General features: G+C 41.6%; 1 protein-coding gene across 2 annotated transcripts in view; it reads left to right on the forward strand.

The window, feature by feature from the left end:
- The window catches only part of sik2b (salt-inducible kinase 2b), a 48363-nt gene that overhangs the window by 18825 nt on the left and 7755 nt on the right, over nt 1-21783 (forward strand). For both annotated transcript variants that reach the window (XM_058634519.1, XM_058634520.1), the window contains exons 4-11: nt 4421-4582; nt 11823-11947; nt 12452-12575; nt 15680-15906; nt 16880-17032; nt 17462-17620; nt 20115-20337; nt 20458-20736. In XM_058634519.1, coding sequence (XP_058490502.1) covers nt 4421-4582; nt 11823-11947; nt 12452-12575; nt 15680-15906; nt 16880-17032; nt 17462-17620; nt 20115-20337; nt 20458-20736 — 1452 coding nt within the window. The remainder of the gene's footprint in view (nt 1-4420; nt 4583-11822; nt 11948-12451; nt 12576-15679; nt 15907-16879; nt 17033-17461; nt 17621-20114; nt 20338-20457; nt 20737-21783) is intronic.

Consider the following 21783-nt stretch of genomic DNA (forward strand, 5'->3'; position numbering starts at 1 on the left):
AACAGTAATGACTTGTCTTTCATGTGCTACTGTGGAACAAACAGTAGCAACACGCTGCTGCTACTCATTGTTTAGCATTAAGTGTATTTTATTCTTTTATTCAGTTAAGCCAGATTCATTTCAGAGCTCCAATTAATTCATTTGCAGCAGTTTTTGATACTGATTTAAATCTTAAAGACAATAAATTCACTAGTTACTGTGCCATCTTTAAATCACGTTATAGTTTGTGTGTTGGTTAGTAGTTAGCACTTTCAACTGTGTAATGTCTTGGAGTGTTGGAAATGTACACTCTTCATCCACAATAGGGCTGAACAATTAATGGAGATGTTATCGAAATGGCAAAAGGCAACCACTGCAATTTTCAAATGTGTGTAAATATCATTTTTAGATGAATTATTGTCGATCTATACACATCTCATTCACATCACAGACTGAAGAGAACGTTTCTCACAGATCTGCACAAATATCACACAGTAGTGCACACAGTAATCCTCCCTAATATCGCAAAATCATATCGCAATTGCAGTTCAAAATAACCACAATTAGATGTTTATTAAAAATCATTCAGCCTCAATCCACAAGATGCAATGAATGGCAGGGACGGACAGACAGATAGATAGATAGATATTTTATTGTATATACTACATTGATGTATGATACACCGTTTTAAGTGCACATGAACAAAATTACCCTGCGGCTGACTTCTGTATGTGGACGTGAATAATATAAACAATTAATAAAATATAATGACGGCCTGCTGTTTAAGCCACTGTGCAGTTAAAATGCGAGTGCATCCTCAGCCCCGAAGCGTGTACAGTTATGACTTTAGATCCCCTGTTCTCCTTACAGGTGCATAGTTGGACCTCTTTGACACATTCCCCTCCCTAGTGTGCTTTTTGATTAGCAGCGTTGCATGAAAACTGGCCTGGGTCACTGAATGGCCTCCACTGTGGAATTTCTCAGCTGCTGTCTAATGAGGGTTCCACACCGTCAGAAGTTAGCCCACATCAGTTATGATGGAGCAGCATCATCATCAACCTGGATTACAAACACACAGCACAATGGAGCAAGGTGACGGCCTCGGAAAGCAAGGCCCTTACCTCAAGCACATATCAAAATACTTAACTTAAGGCACCCCATTTCATTTTAAAGTGATTATCTACTTATACAAACATACACCTACATTAATACTTCCAATTAACCCTTCTAAATGTTACACACTGGTCCTTATAGTAGTGCCGCATGAAGCCTTTAGTCCTTTTTACTGTGCAAACTTTGTCCCAAACAAAAAAACAGCTGTCCTTTTGGTCAACTCCAGAGACAATACAAAGATATTAAAATGAGCTAATTACAATGTGATGCAAGTCACCAACCTCGAGATGTACATTGCTGTGCTTTAAATGTCCTGGTTGGTTGATGGCACAATATTTTTGACATTAATGGGCTGTGAAATTGGCTTAGTGTGACATTTCTGTGCAACTTGAAAGAGATCTGCTCGTTGTTTTGAAACTTCTCAGTGATTCAACTGTATCTTCACACACATGTGGGCACACACCAGGGAAATAACAGCAATGATTTCTAACAAATGCAAAGACCAATCAAAAATTCCTATTTCAAGCAAACTTTGCCTGCAAGTCCTTTCTGCTTTGGGATTACAAAATGTACTTTTTATGAGGTGTATCTCATGGATCTTCAGATTATTACATTTCTGGATTTATGCACACACTCATATATGAAGTTCTCTTGGTTGAGTCTGTTGTGGTGTGTGTGTGTGTGTGTGTGTGTGTGTGTGTGTGTGTGTGTGTGTGTGTGTGTGTGTGTTGTTGTGAGGTTTGGTTTGTGGTCTGTATCCGTGCCAGCTGGAAGTAAACGGTGTCCTATCTTGTTTGCCACAAAGTGTGAATTGAAGAGTTAGCGAGCTATCTGGACAGAGAGGTGTGAAGAGGAACCCTGCCGACAGCGACGAAAGCCACACTTTTCAAAGTTCATCAGCCTGAAAAAAGATTGTGACCTGAATGATTAGCAACACAATTAGCAAATTGAGAAGTCTGATTTGTCATTCCTTGTTTATGCCAAATTAAAACAAAAGTTGAATACATACGTTTTGGAATCAATTGGTGAGATGAAGCTCTTATCCTTGCATTACATTGTATATTGATATTTTGATGGCAATTGCACTTTGTGATTCCATATTCCATATATAATTCTCTTCTTAGTAAAGTCAAGGGGCGAGGTCTTGAAACCATGAATATATGGGGGAGTGGTATTCCAATTATGATTATTTTCAGCCACCACATGCATCATCTTGTATTCATGGTGCATGCCCTATCTGTCCAACTGATCCTGGAGAAACATTGCTATGTCTAGCAGATCTGAATGGGCTTTCCTTCTGAACAACTGCAAAGTCCCCAGGTGCCTGCGTAAAGTCGACAAACTAATGGTAATACCATCTATGTGACTTAAGGACAGGTCTTCCAGTGTCTTTAACCCAGATCAAAGTGAAACTTGATTTAACTAAATAAGTCGTCCATGTTGTTATAAATTGTAAATTGTATATATAACAACATGCGTCTCTATATATATATATATATATATATATATATATATATATATATATATATATATATATATATATATATATATATATATATTTCAAGTGAATGCCATGTGCCTCCGTACAATATATCTACCTTCCTTCTCTCTATCATCAGCAAACTCTCTCTTTCTGCTAGTCATAGTCATCCCTATATTTAAAGTCCCTACCCTCACGTCCACACTCTTTCCCTTCCTTCCATCTTGCTGCCTCCTCACAATTGTTCAGCCCTACTGTAACGGTAACATTGTCATTGAAGTGAGTAGTGTGAGAATCGGACATTGAAAGAAAGGTCAGTGATCTGGATGCTTGGAGGAAGGTAGACAGAAAAATTAATGAATCCACCGCCCTCGAGAGGCGGCACAGACTTTGGTTTCATGCGTCTTTTCTAAACAACCACAAACATGTTCTGTCTCACTGCTTTCAAGCGCAGCTCGTGAGGACAGGTACTGTACGTATGATGTTTAGCAGTTGTTCAGTTTGTTACTGATTGAGTCAGGACTCGGGTTCATATTTACATCAACTTCTTGATTTTCCCTGCCGATTGTCAAGTGTGTTTATACATCTGTTTGTGCCCTGCAGTTATACACTGACAAACACAGCATCCCCATTCAAGCTCCAGCACTTAACCAAAGTAATGCCGGTGCCTCCACATGATGTATGCCCAGGTGATCTTGCACCACTCTACCGCTCCCGTACTTTTACTCCCAAACTGAACGTCCAGGTATTTTACAGCAGTAGAATTCTCTTCTGAAATGTTGGTCGGTTTCCATAATCCATCCTGCTACAACAGTTTTGCTGCACTAGCCTTACATTGCTCTTGTGCTTCCTCCTTTCTTCAAGCAGCTCTCGAATGAATCACTTCCTGTGTATATTACAATATTTTTAACAGGCAACATGAGATTTAAAACACTGCTATTCTGAGAAACACGGAGAGAGTCACATGGACCAATAACCAATTATATTTGCAGATCCTGTACAATACAAGGAAAAAAACTAAGAAAATCTGAAATGTAGAGAGAAAACACAAACCTTTCAATTCGCATTATAAGCTCTAATTGTTTTACTTTTTTTGAACCCCAAAATAGTCTTAAACAATTTCAATTAAGTTCTTTCATCTGCATTTAATATTTCTTCTCACCTGAATAGTACAGAAAGTACATTCCCTGAACCTTTCAGATATAAATTTACACCAGGTCTGATGCGTTCACAAAAATCTGTGAGTTTTGGGGCCTGGGAAAGGCCTCAAAAACACGATTCATTTGGTGGAAAAATAAGAATAATAACCCCTTGCATTTCAATAATCCTCATACTCTCTTAGTTTGAATGCCAATAGGAAGAATTTCATCATAATTTGAATGTAACTGACTGTTCATTTATTTAAAAAGTTGCACTCTGCAGCTTTAAACCCCACCCCCACAGTTCACACCCGGTTCCAAGTTGTACCAATGTGGACATTATGTAGTGGAACAACAGTTCTCAGAAATCTCATCCTGCCCTTTCCTCCTCCAGCTATGACAACACAGTTTACTCTCCACTCCCAACCATTGCCTGATCACATGTGCACACACACGCACACATACACTTATGGGGTAAGAACAAGGGTTTCTGAAAGACAAGACTGAATCACTTTAGAAAACATGCTGTAAAGACCAGCGGCTGTAAATATAGTTCTCACCAGGTCTGCACTTCATCAAAAGTCAAACCTTTTCAGCACAAACAAAGTGTTGCACAAAACCCATTCATCAGTTATCTCTATATACTTTTCAAAGGACACATCACTCACCTGTCTGCACTCTGCTCCTCTCTCCCTCTCTACGATTGTAGACTACCTGGCAAAGCACGGCCGCCTCAGTGAGCTGGAGGCCAGGAGGAAGTTCTGGCAGATCCTGTCGGCAGTGGAGTACTGTCACAACCGCAACATCGTCCACAGGGATCTGAAGGCAGAGAATCTGCTGCTGGATGGCCACATGAACATCAAGATTGCAGGTACAATAGGGACAACCTGCAGAAAGATCCATCAGCTTAACAGTGGTTGAGAATTATTGGATGGCTGCATGGAATCATTTAGATTTAATGCATTGCCTGTCTGATGTCAGTGCCAGGGTTGTTCATAAATGTCATGATGATCTGCCCAGACTGTTTGCACAGGGTTGAGAAGAGGCCTGCGGTTAGCTTGCAAGATGGCTGCTGGCTGAAAGATGTCATGACATATGTCTTCAAAATCTCAGCAAGAATTCAAAAGCTTGTGCCATCTTTTCAAAATGATTAACAATGGAGATCAGGAATCCCTGCCCATTGGCCCTCGGCACCAATTTGGATGTGGAAACATCAAAGGAAAAGGTCCAAAAACCAGGAACTTGCTCAGAGGAAGAGCTTTGAGACCAAGCTGGATGTCTGAAGTACAAGCTTCAAAGTGTGATTATTAAGCAACTGGCATTTAGAGCTGGCTAGTGAGAATGTCACCCCACTGTTGTGTCCCAGCGAGAAGGACGGGGGTGCTGGGTGGGAGTGGGAGAAAATAATTTGGGTGTAATTGGTTGAGTGTAGAAGTTGATGGAATGGACTGTTTAGGAGACAGGGTAACCGATGAGAGACAAATGATGCCGATTGGTGCAGGGTGATAGAGCTGCAGATGTGGCAATACTTTGAAAGAGGCTGGGGTTTATCTTAGGCTTTATTCAGAGCTGATACTGACATCCATCCATATGAGTTCGGCTAAAAATATGCATGTAAATGGATACCAGACCAACTGAGTGTGTTTATGTGTGCTCCAAGAAAACTGTGTCCTCAAAGAACTTCAGGCCCCTGACTTCATATCGTCAAATAAAATGCATAGTTGTTTATTGGTCTTAAAGTAATTTTCCATCATGGGGAAAATGACAGATGATCTGCCCAGTTAACCTTCAATTAAGTCACAGCCAGTTTTTTTATTTGTTTTAGGAGATTACGTCAGATAAGGACAAATTAGACAGAACGGCACAACACCAGATGGAGAACTGGATGTTTCACCTGCATCATTACTCGTATCATCCTCTCCACTATTTCTCAGAAGGGTCCAAGATGATAACCTGGAGATGTTATTACCCCAGCAGTAATTTTCACAAACATGTCTGACTCACAGCCGATTGTCCACGCGGCAGATTAGATTTGAAGCAGAAAAACAATGAACAGAACATTACCTGGCTTGTGATTAGACAAAACATCCCTGGGGTGGACATCAGCGGGAAAGTACATTCTGTACTTTTCTTACCCACAATGGACTCTCTAAATCCTACATGACGGAACTACATTACATACGTACTGCACATGTATCTGTGTTAGTCAGGGTTTTTTTTTGTAAATTTGTAAATTAAACCTCAAGAGGTTTAAAGATTTTTTTCTGATTGTGTTCAGATGCCAGCTGGGCCAATCTACATTTAATGGTTATTTCACGATCAGTTCATCTGTTGTGCTTTAAACGTAAAACTAAATTTAGATGAAGAAATTATGGATTGGACTGAACGAATGTTTTGTTGATTGTCTTGTCCTGCCAACAGAATTGCTTACTGACTCATCCTCCTCCTTACTACTTTTTTTTTTTTTACATTGTTCATTTTATTTGGTTAAGTGCAAATTGATTTATCAAAAGCACAATCTAAAGACAATGTAAGCTTAAAAAGAAACGTCTAAAGGAAAAACGTTTTAAAGTAACCTTTTCTTTAATCCCTCTTTGAGTCTCATTTAAGATTTTAATTTCATCATAATCATATTTATCTTATTCCTCCCTATCTTACCATACCAATACTTTCGGTTTCTGTTTTTTTCCTGCTGTCCACTAACACCTCCCTGCTTTCTAAAGGCTGGTCAGTCTCTGTGAAGCTCAACCAGGCAGTGGTCAGTCAAAGAAAGGTCACGCTCACGGTGGCTGCAGAGGGGATGGGAGTGGCGGCAGCAGGGGGTAGCTTTCATGTTTTCACTTCAAACACAACCTTTACATTCAAGTTGACAGATTGAAGGGAATTGTGGGACAGAATGCAGAAATAGCGAGAATCCTCCTCCACAGAGTGGTGTCATTTAAAGTGTCACAAACCCAAAAGAAGGTGTTCATGGTCAATTACACTATGTGATGAATACAAACAAGCTTCAGATCAAGGGCGCCTGTGTGAGATTACTTTTGCAGATGCAAAATATTATTGAGGGGAAAAAAGGAATATTCACCTGATTATGACAACACACTGTACTTTGTAGCATATTAATCATAAATATTGGTACAGAGAAGACTCGTCAATCATATGTCTTCCTTATTATCATAATTCCTTCAGTCGTTGACAGCTACATTAGATCTTTGTTGTCTGTTGCAGGTCCTAGAGTAGGACTGATTTTTTAGTTGTATGAAATCATGTATCTACTTAATTTAATTTATTTAATTTCACCTAATGAAGCTTTTGCCATTAAGATTCAAAGTCCATTCTTTAACGTGGAAACGGCAGTTTAGCCATCAGTCCATTGCGGTAGTCTTTGATAATATCACAAGTAGGGTTGCAAAGGGGCGGAAAATTACAGGTAAATTTACAGAAACTTTCCATGGGAACGTTTGTTCAGATATTTTAGAAATATGTCCAAGTGATTTATGGAAATTTTGGATAATTTAGAGAAACGTTTGTTTTCTCATAAACAGACACGCATGCAAAATGATATGTGTAGGAGCCAGTATTGAGGTAATTTAGTTTAGGGTTAGTTGAAATGATTAATGCAGGATTACTAGGTTACAGTGTAATTTGTGAACAGTTGGCCTTAAAAGCCTTTGAGTAAATATTCTTGCAAGGAAAGGGATGTGGCTTTGTGGACCTTTTGATGATATAAAACTTCTAGTTTGTTAGATAAAAGGTACACGTGGACCCTTTGACAACACAATTTCTATGTGTTGTTGATCCGAGAGAGGCTTGGATATATATGGATGCTGCTACAATATGATTAAATAGCATGAAGCAGATTCATTTGTATATATAGATGGACATATAGCTATCTAGATTCATGTGTGTATGTGCTGTGTGTCCATCCAAACTTGATTTAAGACTGGAGTGAATATTGTTCGGATGCCATTATGTTAGGAGGAGAGTAATCATTTCAGCGAACTGGCGAATTTACAGTACACTATTCTGGTATATATTTTCATTTTGCAACCTGCGAGTCGGGGAAACATTTTCAGCCTCAGTCCAGTGGGAAACCACAGAGTAAGCATTACATGCGACATGTGCTCCATAAGACGGAGAACATGGAGAAGTGACAATGAAGTGTGACTTGTATATGTCAATGTGTTAAAGGTGATAAGGTGCTCTCAGAGGAGTCTATTGTAGGTTCTTGAAGGTAGAGAAACATTTTGTGACTTGCTCCACTATTGGGGAACCACGAAGAAGACGGAGAGAGTGCCTTTTGAAGGGCTTGCAGGGCTAGGAGACATTATTCTTTAGAGGAACTAGTGTGTCCTGAGTTCATGTCAAATTGACCCAGAAGTAATTCTAGGAAAGCATTTGTGACTTGAATGTGAAGGGCATCCATGGGTAAGTTAGTGGAGGCTGCTCTTTGATCATTACACTACATTACATGTCATTTAGCAGACTTACAAGGGAATTAAGTACAACCTGCCAGGGATGGAGTCGAACTTGCGACCATGATGTCTTTTGTACACAGGGTACCGGTCTTAACCACTGAGCTACCCCACCCCAGATCAGCTGATCAAAAGGATTTCACGGTGTAGAATCTTTTATTACCAGGAACTTATTTACCCGGGGAGAATAATTCCTGCTAATCTGTGTGGTTTGTGTTTCCGCCGCACCTCAAAGTTCTTGTTTCTTTTTTTATACTGTCGGAGTGTTGTTGATGGTGTACAGTCAAAACATTTAACACGGCGGCGGATCGCTTGATTGTGTCTGTTTCCCAAAACCCGTTTCATTTTAATTAACAAGAAAAAAATTATAAAATGATTACAAGACGTGTCGTGGAGACGTCCTGTCTGATTTCTTTAAGTTTCCCAACAGGAACTACTCATTGTGATGATACCAGTTCAATCCCTTAGCGTAGAGAACTGAGTAGGTTTGTATTTTACTGCTTATGAATTCATCTTTAAATTAGATCATTTATTTCCTCTGTCACTAATTAGGCAGACTAATCTTAAAGTGTGAAATCAACTTTTCAATAAGTGTGAAAGAGGAACCTGAAGCATACATGAAGGACAGGAAGAGAGAAAATGGTGATAAGTGTGAGAGATAAAAAGAGAAATATATATATCCGTTCGGGCTGCAACAATAAATCAAGTATTAATAATTGATCAATTAACCGATTTTTTTTAGCTTCTTAAATATGAATATTGTGTGGTTTCCTTGCTCCATGTGACACAAAAAAATCATTAAAACAGAATAATTTGGGTCTGTGGACAAAACATTTGAGAACATCATCATTTCAGGGTTTGGCAAACATTAAACATTATTTCTTAGCATTTTCTGGCTTCAACAACTAATCTCGATAAAACAGTTGTCAGATTAATCAATTATGAAACTAATCATTGTAGCCCGTGTATTCTCAGCTGCAGCCATAACCGTGTCCAGTTTGTATAATTTAGCTAAAATGATTTTTATTTGCCACAAATTGAAGATCAAATGATTATACTTGATTTTTTTGTGTACAATCACTGGATTGTATAAATTGTTGCTGTTCATTACCCCAGAATGAAGCTTTTATATTTATATCAGTTTTAATGCACTGAAGGTGACATTGGGTGAGATGAGGGATATTCAGTTGCGACTCTGCCAATAAACCTAGCAAAAATGTCACACATTATACATTTAACGCCGTATTGGTCACAACACAATTTTGACTTTTGCTTGTTTTACTCATATCCACGCAGTTCAGTGTGACATGTTCAACGCTGTTGTGTGCAACACACATTTGCCTCCCACCCCACCCTTCCTGTTGAGCTGTGAGTGCTGGTGGTAGCCTGCAGCGTGCTGAAGCGTTTGACGTCAGCCAGTCTGCTCAGTATTCAGCTGCATGAAATGGGTCACAGCTTCTGACGATAAACCCACTGCACTGCTCGGCTCCGATCTGCCTGCATCTCACTTTTCTCCCTCACAGCAGCATAAGACGGTAAACACACTCTTGTACAATAAAACCCCACTGTGGTGCATGGCTGCACCCTCCACACCTGCTGCTACCTGGCATAATTAAATGGATTGAATATGAAATGCACGGTGTCCAACCTGCTATTTCCTTGTCAGTTGGAGTTGGCACTGCATTTATCTCCCAAATCTGTATCCTACATGGGTTTTACAGTAAACTCAGTTGATTTTTAAAGATTGACTGCTAGCTCTGTGCGTTTGTGAGTCAATGTGCGCATTTCTGCACTTGACAGCTGGTTGTACACTGCCTGGCCCAAAAGAATCATCACATACTCTAGTGTTCCATTCAGAGCTTATCATACCAGTGCTGTGATCTGGGGTTGCTTCAGTTGATAAGGTAATGGTTCAGCAATGGCCCCAAAAAAAATTAGGTCAGCTGACTTCCTAAGTATTCTGAATAACCAGGATTTCATGCATATGCCAAGATGACAATGCAAGATTTATCGGACTAAAATTATGGAGGAATGGAGACATCATTTTTACACATGGATTGGTCAGTCCTTACCCCACTGACTGTTTTTGTGGATGTGCTGGAGAAGTCTTATCATTCTTGGTGAAAATGTAACGCAACACAGGATTGAAATAAATGTTTTGACATTGCATAAGCCTTTTAAAACAATGCCATGGCAAATGTGTGTCTTAATCAAGCCAAAAGCAGTCTAAGAAAATGTTTGAGAGTGTCAGGCAGTCTGTATTGTTTCCTGTTAATTGTACGAATCATGATGTAAAACAGAGCCGAGAAAACGGAACTGGTTACTCATTCAGCCCCTCTTCTGCTCACACTGCTCACAGTGTGTGTGTATGTGTGATTCGACATCACCTCCAGACCTATTATATAAGGTGGATTTTATTTTATCAGTGTTATTTATTAGTTTTGCAATGCATTTTTTCTGTTTATGTAACTGTTGTGAATAGAGAAAAATGGTGGGGGGCAGGGTTCACTGTGCCTGCTGCTCAGGTCTCATGACTCCATCCAACTCTCACTGATAATGAAAGAAATGTGCATGGAATTGTCCGTAGCTATTACTTAGTGATTTTTTTTTTTAATCATTCAAGCTGTTTGTCACAAGGAAACAAATATGTCATGAGTAGATCATCAGATCACATCAGACAAGTTTCAACTGGCAAATGTTACACTTATTTCTTGATAAAATACTTCACATAATTAGTTATCCAAATAGTTATTGAATAATTGTCTAGAAGTAAATACAAGCAATTTTGCTAAAGCCAAACAAGAAGTGGAGACGAAGAACAATTTACTGGTAAAGGGTTTTGAAAAGAGGGAGGTGGGATGAGAAGGAGAGAGAATGATATGAACGCACAGAAAAAAAGGGGGTGGCTGAGTGATTGCAGGCACGCAAGTCGACTGTGATTTGGCAGATATTTACTGCAGCCTTTAGTTGGATTTTAATGAAAGGCAGACGTGAACTTCTGAGCGCTGCACGTGTATGTACGTGTGTGTGTGTGTGTGTGTGCGTGCGCGCGTGTGTTGATTAGACCCCTTTGTCTAGACAGCCAATCGGAACACCGCATTAATGACCTCATGTCAGTCTCCGGGGAGGTTACCTCATGTGAAAGCCAAATTCCTCAAAGTAAAAATATGTGGCTCACATGTTGTGTTATGCAAAAACCTGTGCGCCCCGTACAAACCTCTATCATGGGGGTGACCTGTTCGCCAAATGCTCAGGTTGTGCACCACATGGGCACTAAATGCCCCGAGCAGTGAGTTTAGCTGAGCCAATTTTATCCGGGACACTCTCACGTTTGTATCTACTGAAATGAGGCATGAAAAAAAGAAGAGAAACCTACAATCACTGAACATGTTTTTTTTTTGCACAGTTTGACCACTTCAGCATGGGAACTACTGGGGCTTTACTGTAACTGTAACCTCTTCCCTTTTCTTATTTTTTTTATTTTTACAGTCACAAGAAAAACTCTTTGTTAAAGGTTGGTTTCTTGCAGAAGCCGCAGTAAACACTGTGTGGTTAGTTACCAGGTTTTAAAAGGGCCTTTTAAAGTTTCAGCACACTTCACATTAGTCAACTTAAAGCTGGTGTTTTTGTCTCATGTAGATTTTGGATTCGGGAACTTCTTCCAGCCGGGGGAGCCTCTGGCCACATGGTGCGGCAGCCCACCTTATGCTGCTCCAGAGGTTTTTGAGGGACAGCAGTATGAGGGCCCGCAACTCGACATCTGGGTAAGAAAAAAACTGTATCATTAATATTAGGACTAAACAATTGAAATTGAAATTGTAATTTGGGTTGTAGTAAATTGCAAAGGCTGCAATTTACCACTTAAATGTTGGAAACAATTTGTTGAATTAAGTTCTTAATTAAGTAGTTAATTCATGTCATGTGGTCATGCTCAATAACATTTTAAAGCTATTACACAGTGAGTATTGAACCGAACCTTGCCTTGTATTTAATTGTATTGCAAATGAACTCGCAATTGCAATATTCAGCAGATTTTCCCAAAATCATTCAGCACTAATGATTGCGTAATAAAATCAACATTGCTATACTGTATGTTTTGAAATGATGTACCTGTCTTTTCCCCAGAGATTGTATTGATTCATGTGACATTTGTCATTTGTGAGTACAAACAATGCTCTTAGACATCTCGGATTGATTCATTGATCTTCTGTTTTTTTCCTCGATCCTGCCCTGACCTTGAAATTATGTGCATCTTTTCATATTCACAGAGTATGGGGGTGGTGCTCTATGTGCTGGTGTGTGGTGCGTTGCCCTTCGATGGGCCCACTCTCCCTGTGCTCAGACAGAGAGTCCTGGAAGGAAGGTTTCGAATCCCCTACTTCATGACTGAGGGTAAGAGGAGACAAGCTCATTCTCTCTGGGATATTGAATACAAAATACGATAGGAGATGGCACTTTCTCCTACTCCTTTGTTATCATATTTCTGTAAATGGACACACGTGCAGTATATTTGTGAGATGGCCTCCAGGCTTTTTTCTTATGTTATGTAATAGAACGGAGGCAAAAAATGTCATGAAATCCCAGTGCGTGATAGTTCTGCTCAGATAAATGGATCACACTTTGTTTTTAAGTCCCCACAACGTTGAATGTTCACTGGCAGACTCTCCTGTGGCTGTAACCAGTCAAGTGGTCATTTCAATGAGACAGCAGTTTGCTCATTTGAAAGAGATACAGTCGGAGAGTTGAAGGAGGCGACGCTAATTTTCCTCTGTTGTTTGTCAGTGTGTGTGTGCATGCGTGTGTACTGCACAGTGTGTCAGGCTGTCTGAAAGCAGCCCTGCTGTTTGCAACTGTACTAGCTTGCTGACAGCAGATTAAGTTCAGAGCTGGAGCTGTTTGTGTCACCTGGGAACGAGCCAGTGAAGCCTTTCAGCAGCATGGCTGTCTATCTCGCTAAGAGAACTCTGCATGCCTGTCTGTCTGTCTCTCTGACTCATGCTTGGTCTGTGAGACATCTTCCTGTCCGTCTGTGGCCCTGTCTTTTTCTCTGTATCCCATCTGCAAGCCTATAGCACTTTCTCCACAGGGGGTGTGGTTAGAGAGTCGAACAGATTTCTTTTTTTTTTTTTCTGTTCGGGACCTTGAAACAATTAAGACATAAGGGGAATGTAGGAGTGTATTGTCAGTTCCTTGGCCAGACTGACACTCAAACCTGCTTCCCCACCCCCAGACCAGCCCCTGTTCCCGAACAAGGAGAACAGAGTGTGCAGATTACTTTATCCAGGAACAGTCTATCTCATCTCACTGGACACAGCACAGCCTAGCACCATACAGTAAACTCTCACCATAGCACCTTAGCACTGTGAATGTTGTGGTCAAGTCCCGGCTTTCTGATGTTTTGCGATGGCTTGGTAAATAGTAGTACAGAATAGCCTGGAGTTAGTCAGTGTTTATGCTCTGCAGAACAACAAACTACCAACTCTCTGACACTATTGCACATTTCCACCGGCTCTACTCGCCTCGCCACGGCACGGTTTAAGTAGCGTTTCCACTAGCATAGTACCTGGTACCAGGTACTATTTTTAGTACCTGCTCAGGTGAGGTGGAGATTATGTGCTTCCTTCGGTTTGTCTAAACCTGCATACAAACTGCAGGTCAGTATGATAAAGAAGTATTTTCTGAAATGATTTATAAAATGTCAGTGTATATTTCCTCATGTTGACAGAGATCTGCAGTTACCAATCATCATGTTTTGAATTGGCTAAAGGAAGAAAATGGCATAATGACTGACTGTTTTACCAAACGGTTTTCTGGTGGTTAACAAGTCACTTTACCTGCTTGTTGGTCCACCTCTGATTGCCTGAAAAAAGACACTACATGTGGCTTTGTCGGGTGAAGCTCAGCTGCTTGTGTTGCTTCAGTGCAGCAGTAGGTAGTCACAGCCTACACAGAAACAATACTGGGAGTTAGTTAGTTAGTTTTTGATAGTCAAGTGAAATCTGATGCCATGTTGCTTTATCATGGTCTACAGTCACTCAGTGTGTTCATATTTAAATATATATATGGGTTATAGCCTGTTGTTTTTAAGTCTTTATGTCTTATAGAAATCAGTGAAGCATAAAACATGAAGTTGGTCTCAGTACCTGCTCTCTGCTTTTCAAATGTGTACTGTTCTCCTTCACTGAGGGACGTGGTGCAACTCTACACCTCTGGGACAATTGTTAACTGGGATGTTTCTGCGATTGAGTCATGGTGGCGTAATGTACTGGCTAAGAACATTGTGCCAATCAATCAGCTAGACTGTTATGCACTTGTTGGCCCCTCTCATCCACATAGTCCAGCCTTCCCCTGGTGGTTAGTAGCGTTTGAAAAATATGCTCAGTTTCGAATGTTGCTGTAAACACAGCTGTGGCAACGTAGAGGCTGTGTAATGTCTGGGTCAAGCTAATTGCAGTCATGTAATGTACTGCATTGTATTTAACGCAGGTCGCAGCTGCACAAGCTGCTGAATATGACAGGGTAAAAGTGCAGTGAGGGGCACACACAGGTTCTGCTCATAATGGGGGGGGGGGGGGGGGGGTTGGCTGAAGGTAGGAAAAATGTAAGTAAACGTCAGTAGATCAGCAGGGCAACTGTGAAGAAGGGAGCAGCAGGGAGGTAACATTGGCAGCCTTGTCCTTTTGATTTGTCTGTGACAAAGGACATGATATGTGGAAACTGAGAGAAGGTGACCTGCAGAAAAGTTGCTTGTGTGTGCACTCACATGACAAAATGTCTTTTGAAAACTTGTTCAGAGTGTTTTCATATTTACCAAGCATTATGATTTATTTGCTTAGCCTGTAGGTGGCATATATGTATATGTATATGCTGGGGCAGAACGACAATATGTTATATATATATAATGTTTTAAAATGTACTTCTAAGACAGAACAACTTAAATCTCTCAACCGCATATGAAACTGAGGAAATGCATGGTACTGATCTGTATCGCTTATCTTTTGCAAGCAAATCTGTTAAACTTAAACACAGTAGCAGCAGCAGGTTACGGCATGGGTACGGATGCAGTGTGGCAGAGAGGAATGCAGTGCAGGCGCTAGGGGTAAAGGCAGGCCAAAGCAGCACAGCCAGGAGAACTGTAATCCTGTTAAGAACCCAGCTGTGTCTGACGTCAAACTCATCTAGCCACCGACTAGAGGTGTGGAGTTCTCATTAGGAGGGGAGGAAAGTAGAAAAGAGACATGCTGTTCAGAAAGCGATGAGTGAAGAAACTAAGAAAAGAAGTGAGTGGATCATGAGTTAATTCTGCTCTGCTTCATCTGTGACGGTGTGTGTTGGTTTGTGGCTTAATTTGCTTCATCATTGCTTATGCAAGAAGTGTTCAGCATTATCATACTCAACTGCTTTTTTTTTTTTTGTAAAGAAGTATTAACCTACAATATGAAAGGATATACAAATGTATGCACATCACATTTGAATGTTCTTTCCTCCCCTCGCAGACTGTGAGCACCTGATACGCAGGATGTTGGTCCTGGACCCATCAAAGCGTCTGTCTGTGGCCCAGATTAAGGAGCACAAGTGGATGGCTCTGGATGTTCCGGTACAGAGGCCTGTCCTGTACCAACAGCCACTGCCCGCTGAGGCTCAGGCGGCTGTAGGAGAATACAGCGAGCAGGTCCTCCGCCTGATGCACAGCCTCGGCATCGACCAACACAAGACTATAGAGGTGAGGACTGATCTTGAGGGACGGGAGAAGATGGTGTCAGTGGACACTGGATATGCAGAAAACAAAGTTCTCCAGTGTCCAGCAGTGCAATTGAGCAACACACAGACACAAGACGCTATAGAAATAGATATAGTCAGGCAGGGGCCAGGGGAGCAAGTCTCCTTTGTGCCTTCGTCTCACCCTTACCTTACTTTTACACTGCTAAAACTACTGTGTTAAAATGTGTAGGTATTTGTACTTGAGTATGTCTTTTACCTCTTTTAAACAACTTCTCTGTCTGTATGAGACGTTTGTGCAGATGCATTTACCACCCAGCCATTTAAAGAACTTAATTATCCAACTGTGTAGCAGATGTTTGCAGACCTTACTCATGTCCCTGTCACATAATGGTGTTAATAGTGGTGGTGTATGTGATGTAATGGTAATCGTTACAGCATGTTGCCTTTGATAAGTGATTAATTTATGTCATATTTGGGGTTTACCAATTGTATCAGAGTTTACTTTATACAGTCTACTTTATTTTGGCCAGTATCTGGATCAGCACATCACTACTTATGCATCTTATACTTATGCATTATACTTATGCACGTAAAAAATAATGATCAATTTTGCCATTGCATGATTGGATTGTATTAAATTTGAACATCTATCATCTATTTCTATCAGGTGGTGTAAGTATACCTGTTACAGATCTAGTTATATCTAGATATAAATATAGTCATCAGTACTGTAGTTCTCTTTTGGTGTCAATAATGTAGATATTTTGTAGCTGTGCATCATCCACCATTATGTTCTATGTGCAAACTTTTGTGAAAATACAACTTTCTGCATATTTGTTTATTCTTTGCTCCAGTAACCCAGTTTGAGAAGCTAAGGAGAGCATATCATAATAGCTGTCACAGTCAAATCACTGAAATCAGAAGGTGTGCTTCAGTAGTAACCTCAAACATTCGTGTTGCCTGTCATCCTTTAGTCTCTGCAGAACAAAAGCTACAACCACTTTGCTGCAATCTACTACCTGCTGGTGGAGCGACTCAAGGCCCATCGATGCAGCTTCCCCGTTGAACAGAGACTCGATGCCCGCCAGCGCCGGCCAAGCACCATCGCTGAGCAGACTGTCGTCAAGGTGACCACAGGGCATCAAGGCGATGACGAGCCGCTGAATAAAATATACCAAGTTTATTATCCATGCATGTCTGATCAAAGCTCAAATATTTACACCTGCTGTCAGGAACAAACAGACAGACAGAGCCAGAATTTATTTGCTCTCTCACCGTCTTTTCCACCCAGCCTTGATCTTTTTGCATCTCCCTCAGTTGCATAATTCATAATTTTCTCTCTTTGTTGCCCTATGTCTCTTCTATTGTACTTCGTGTAATTACTCTTTCATTGTCTTCATCATTGTAATTTCAAATTCACTGCAGCTCAATTTTGTCATTTGCAGTGTGAATTATCGCAATCATGTCCATTTCATGGACATGATTGCGATAATTCACACTGATTTTATGTGATTTCAAAGAATCTCACAGTCTCTGTTTTTTGTCTCCGTCTACAGTCAACCAGCGGATCAGCCCAGGTGGGTTTGCTCCCGCAGGGTGTTCGTCTGTTGCGCTCCCCCGCTGTGCCCCAAGCCTCCTCTGAAGCTTTCACTTTCCCCCAGACTGCCTCTCCCCTCGAGCAGAATTTCATGGTGGAGGATGTTAACACACCCAAAGTAAGTCCAATACCAAGAAAAGGAGCTTCAAATACATGGAAGTTGTTTTTTAATTTTTTATTTGTGTGTTTGTCCCATGGTTTCACGTGGTGGCTCACTCGTGTCTGGATTTGGAGCAAGGATGTTGTAGTTTAAACGATGAACTCATTATTAGCTTGCATAAGCCTGTCCTTAAAAACAGTGTCCCCATAAGGGGGATTAGTGATTTACTTTAAAAAGTATACCCAATCACTGTGAATCAGGAATGATTTGCACACTCGTGGATGTGCATGTCAGACTCTTGGGTTTAGAGCATCGGCTTGCTCCCTCATCCTGCCACAGTAGAGCTGACTTACTCACTTATGTAAGCACCCGGGCAGCGCTCGCAGCAGACAGGACAGCTGTCCGTTCTGCAGTGCCCCATGACACACACACACACACACACGCACACACTCACACATCTACACTGTGCCCTTCCGTTTTTTCAGTTTATCTGTGCTAACCGGCGACCTTTTTCCTCCGGCCTGTTGTTGAGCTGACACTGTTACAGAACACAGACATCAGTGGTCGGAGTTGACGGCACACCTCCAGGGCCACACACGCACACACACCGGTTGGTGCAGTTATTCTTCTTAGGACACCGCATTCAGTGAGTGGTCTTTCAACCCAAACGTCGAGGGTTCGATTCCCAGCTCCACTAGTCTACATGCCGACATGTCCCTAGGCAAGACACTTAACCCCAACCCCGGCTGTGAGTAGGGATGAAAGATGTGTGATAGAAAAAGCACTGCACTTGGATGCGCTGTATGAATGTGTGAGTGAATGGCAAAACTGCAGCATAAAGCAGCTTAGAGTGGTCGTCATTAATTTAGATTTATTTGTGATAGTTTATTTCTTTACTTTTCTCCTCGTCCTTTCTCTTCAGAACAGTGATGTGTCATTGTTTTGTGTGAGCATGTGTCTGAGCTGAGCAGAGCAGAGACAGAGTGCCTGTTATCTGCATGAATGGAGCATGGTTATGCAAGAGGTCCTGTGATAATGATGTGACCTAATGTGGACCTGAGTGAACACACATGGTCAAAAAGCTGCTGCACTACTCCAGAAATTTCGCCACCATGACGTCCTGCCCATTAGCAAAACAGTCTTAATGACTGTGAGGACGAGGTTTCTGTTCAAAATCATCTTTGTGAGGACATTTTAGAAACTTCATCACAATTTCATCTCGGTTTTTGACAGTTAAGACTTCGTTTGCAGTTAGATTTGGTTTCAGGTTAAGTTTAGGGTAAGGTTTGGGGTTAAGCATTTTAGCTGCTGTGGTTAAGGTTAGTGTAAGGGTCTAAGGAATGTCTTTGTGTGTGTGTGTGTCCTCATGAGAACCTAATTTCTAAAGAACTTGTTGAGTTTAGGGCTGATATTGACATTGTGGTTAGGTTAGGTAAGGGTTAGGCATTAACTGGTTATGGTTAGAGTAAGGCTTTGTTCAGTCTGTCCAAAAGAGTGGAAGTCAATGAAGTGTCCTAAGAAGAATAGATGTGCAAACTTGAGTGTGTGTGTGTGTGTGTGTGTGTGTGTCAGAGTCATTGTCGGTTGAGTAACAGCATTCCTGTCCCTGCACACTATAGAAAGCAGATGGGGATCTGGGCAAAGCTGTTGCTCTATTTAGACCAACACCAGGCTTCCTGGTTACGGCAGCAACTCATGCAGATGACATTTAGTTGTGTGAATGCGTGTGATTATATACACTCACTCGAGTTATACAGGACACCTTATAAATGGTCAGGTGTGGTTCCTGGTGTGGTCTTCTTCTTTTGTTTGCCCATCTGCTTCAAGGTTCAATGTGTTGTGCAATGTGCATTCAGAGATGGTGCTCTGCAAAACTTGGATGTAGTAAGTGGTTATTTGAGTTAATTTTGCCTTTCATTTCATCATTTGGAACCAGTCTGGTCATTCTTCCCTGAACTCTGGCATCAACGAGGCATGTTTGTGCCCAGAGAACTGCTGCTCAATGGATATGTTCTCTTTTTCGGACCATGCTCTGTAAACCCTCAAGATGGTTGTGTATGAAAGTCCCAACTGGATCAGTCAAAGTCACTTAAATCACCTTTCCTCCCCATTCCTATGATCAGTTTGAACTTCAGCAGTTTGGCTTGACAATGTCTACATGCCTAAATGCATCGAGTGATTCTGGTGGTGAGTATGTGCGTGACGGCACTTTCAGTAAAGCTTGCATCCTGCGGAGCCACAGGTCTAGACAGTCCAACTGTGCTGAGTGCAGAGTAAGAGCCCTAACTCTGAGAATGATGGCCACCCTCTTGTGTCTAAGTGGCCTACTATGAATCATAGACTTGATGCGCATTTGTTTTTTGTATGCACCTTGTGTGCATTTTATAAATATCTGTTCTTAACCTTTGCCTTTGTTTGTCTCAATGTCAGCGTGTTCTTCTGCGTGCAGCCGTTTCCTGTTCTGATAGGTAATTATTATCTCTCTGTCCCTTTTATTTCTCCCCACATCCAGGTGAATGGCTGCATGCTGGACCCCCTGCCTCCCACCACTGTCCTCCACAAGTCCTCCACCTCGTCGCCTAGCAACATGATGGAGACATCCATTGATGAAGGCATCGAGACTGAGGAGCCTGATACAGATGATGATCCAGCCCACTTGCTCTCGGCCTATCAAACGGCACGGTTTGGCCAGCGGCGACACACCCTCTCTGAGGTCACTAATCAGCCAAACCAAGGTATTATGTGCTCTGATCAAACACACACATTAAGACATTTAGATGCCACATGCGTCCAATACTAAACTGAAGTTCTTACCAAGGTGATTTCATTGACAGAAAATATATGTTGTCCATTAGGCAAGTTATTCACTCTAGGCCACAACCCCTCCATGGGGAGTGTGGACTCGGACATCGGCTATGACATGGGCTCCATGCACAGTGACCTTGGTCTCCTGGAAGATCCGCCCTCTCTCAGTGAAGTGGTACAGGCCAACAGCTCTGCTACGCCTTTCTTAAACACTCGGCCTCCCAACCCTGCAATGGCCGCCCTGACTTCCCAGCACCGGGAGACGCATAACCGCTCCCCTATCAGCTTCAGAGAAGGACGCCGTGCCTCGGACACCTCCCTCACCCAAGGTTTGAACCACCACGCTAAAGTACACTTTTTTTTATTATTCCAAATGCATTCATCCACAGGTCTTACTGCCTGTGTTATGTAACATGGCAACTTATTGGATGGCATCATATGATTTGCAACAAAGACTTGAAAAGACAATGAAGTTCTTCACCAGCCATTTGCCATAAGAGATGAATCTTCTTTTAAGTCGATGTGCACCAATTTTTCACATTAAATCTAGGGTTTAATGTTTAATTTTTAATTCAAAAGTCCAAGCCCCTTTCTTCAGACTTCCCTCCGAAGCTACACCTCTGAAGCACAGGAATGCCAGGAAGTATCGAAAAGGTCTCACTGAAAAGCCTCGGTTAATCACAACACAGAGGCAGTCACATGACAAGTGACAAGTTCTCTGTAGAGAGCGCTGTAAAACATTCTTTGACATATGGAAATATACTGTCAGAAGTCGGAAGAGTCACGAAAGACGATGCCGTGATATCACTGATCAGTCATACACAAGTGTCAATTAAATCCCAGTATGATGTATGAGGTGTCATAGCACATACGTCTCAGGCTTCAGGGTCCACGCAGCTCCAGGCGAGAGGAAGAGCTCCACCTCTCATGACACAGACGCAACACCCCAGCTGCAGCTGCTCCCTCACACTCGCACACAGACACACTCACTCTGTATATCGGCGTCTTCTAGATAAAAGTGCTTCATTCCCACCCTCTCATTTGCTCCCCCCCCCCTTCTCTTTCACACACTTTTCCCCCCCATCTCTTCCTCCTCTCCAGTGATGACTGTAGCGGTGATGATTCACTGTTATGAATCAGACACAGATATTTGAAGGTTTCAGCCCACATATCTCTCTCTCTCTTTCCTTTTTTTTTCTCCACACATGCTCCTTCTCCCTCTATACTGCTCATTCTCAGTCTTGTCTTTCTCAAACTTTAAATCTGTGGCAGGCAGGATTTGTCTCTGCTCCCCATCGGAGGGTAAGGAGGAGGTAAAAATATAGGGAGAAATGTTAAACAACCTCTGTATCGCGCTCCCCTTTTTTCCCCCCCAT

The sequence above is a fragment of the Solea solea genome, chromosome 7 (genome assembly GCF_958295425.1).
Source record: "Solea solea chromosome 7, fSolSol10.1, whole genome shotgun sequence".
NCBI lineage: Eukaryota > Metazoa > Chordata > Actinopteri > Pleuronectiformes > Soleidae > Solea > Solea solea.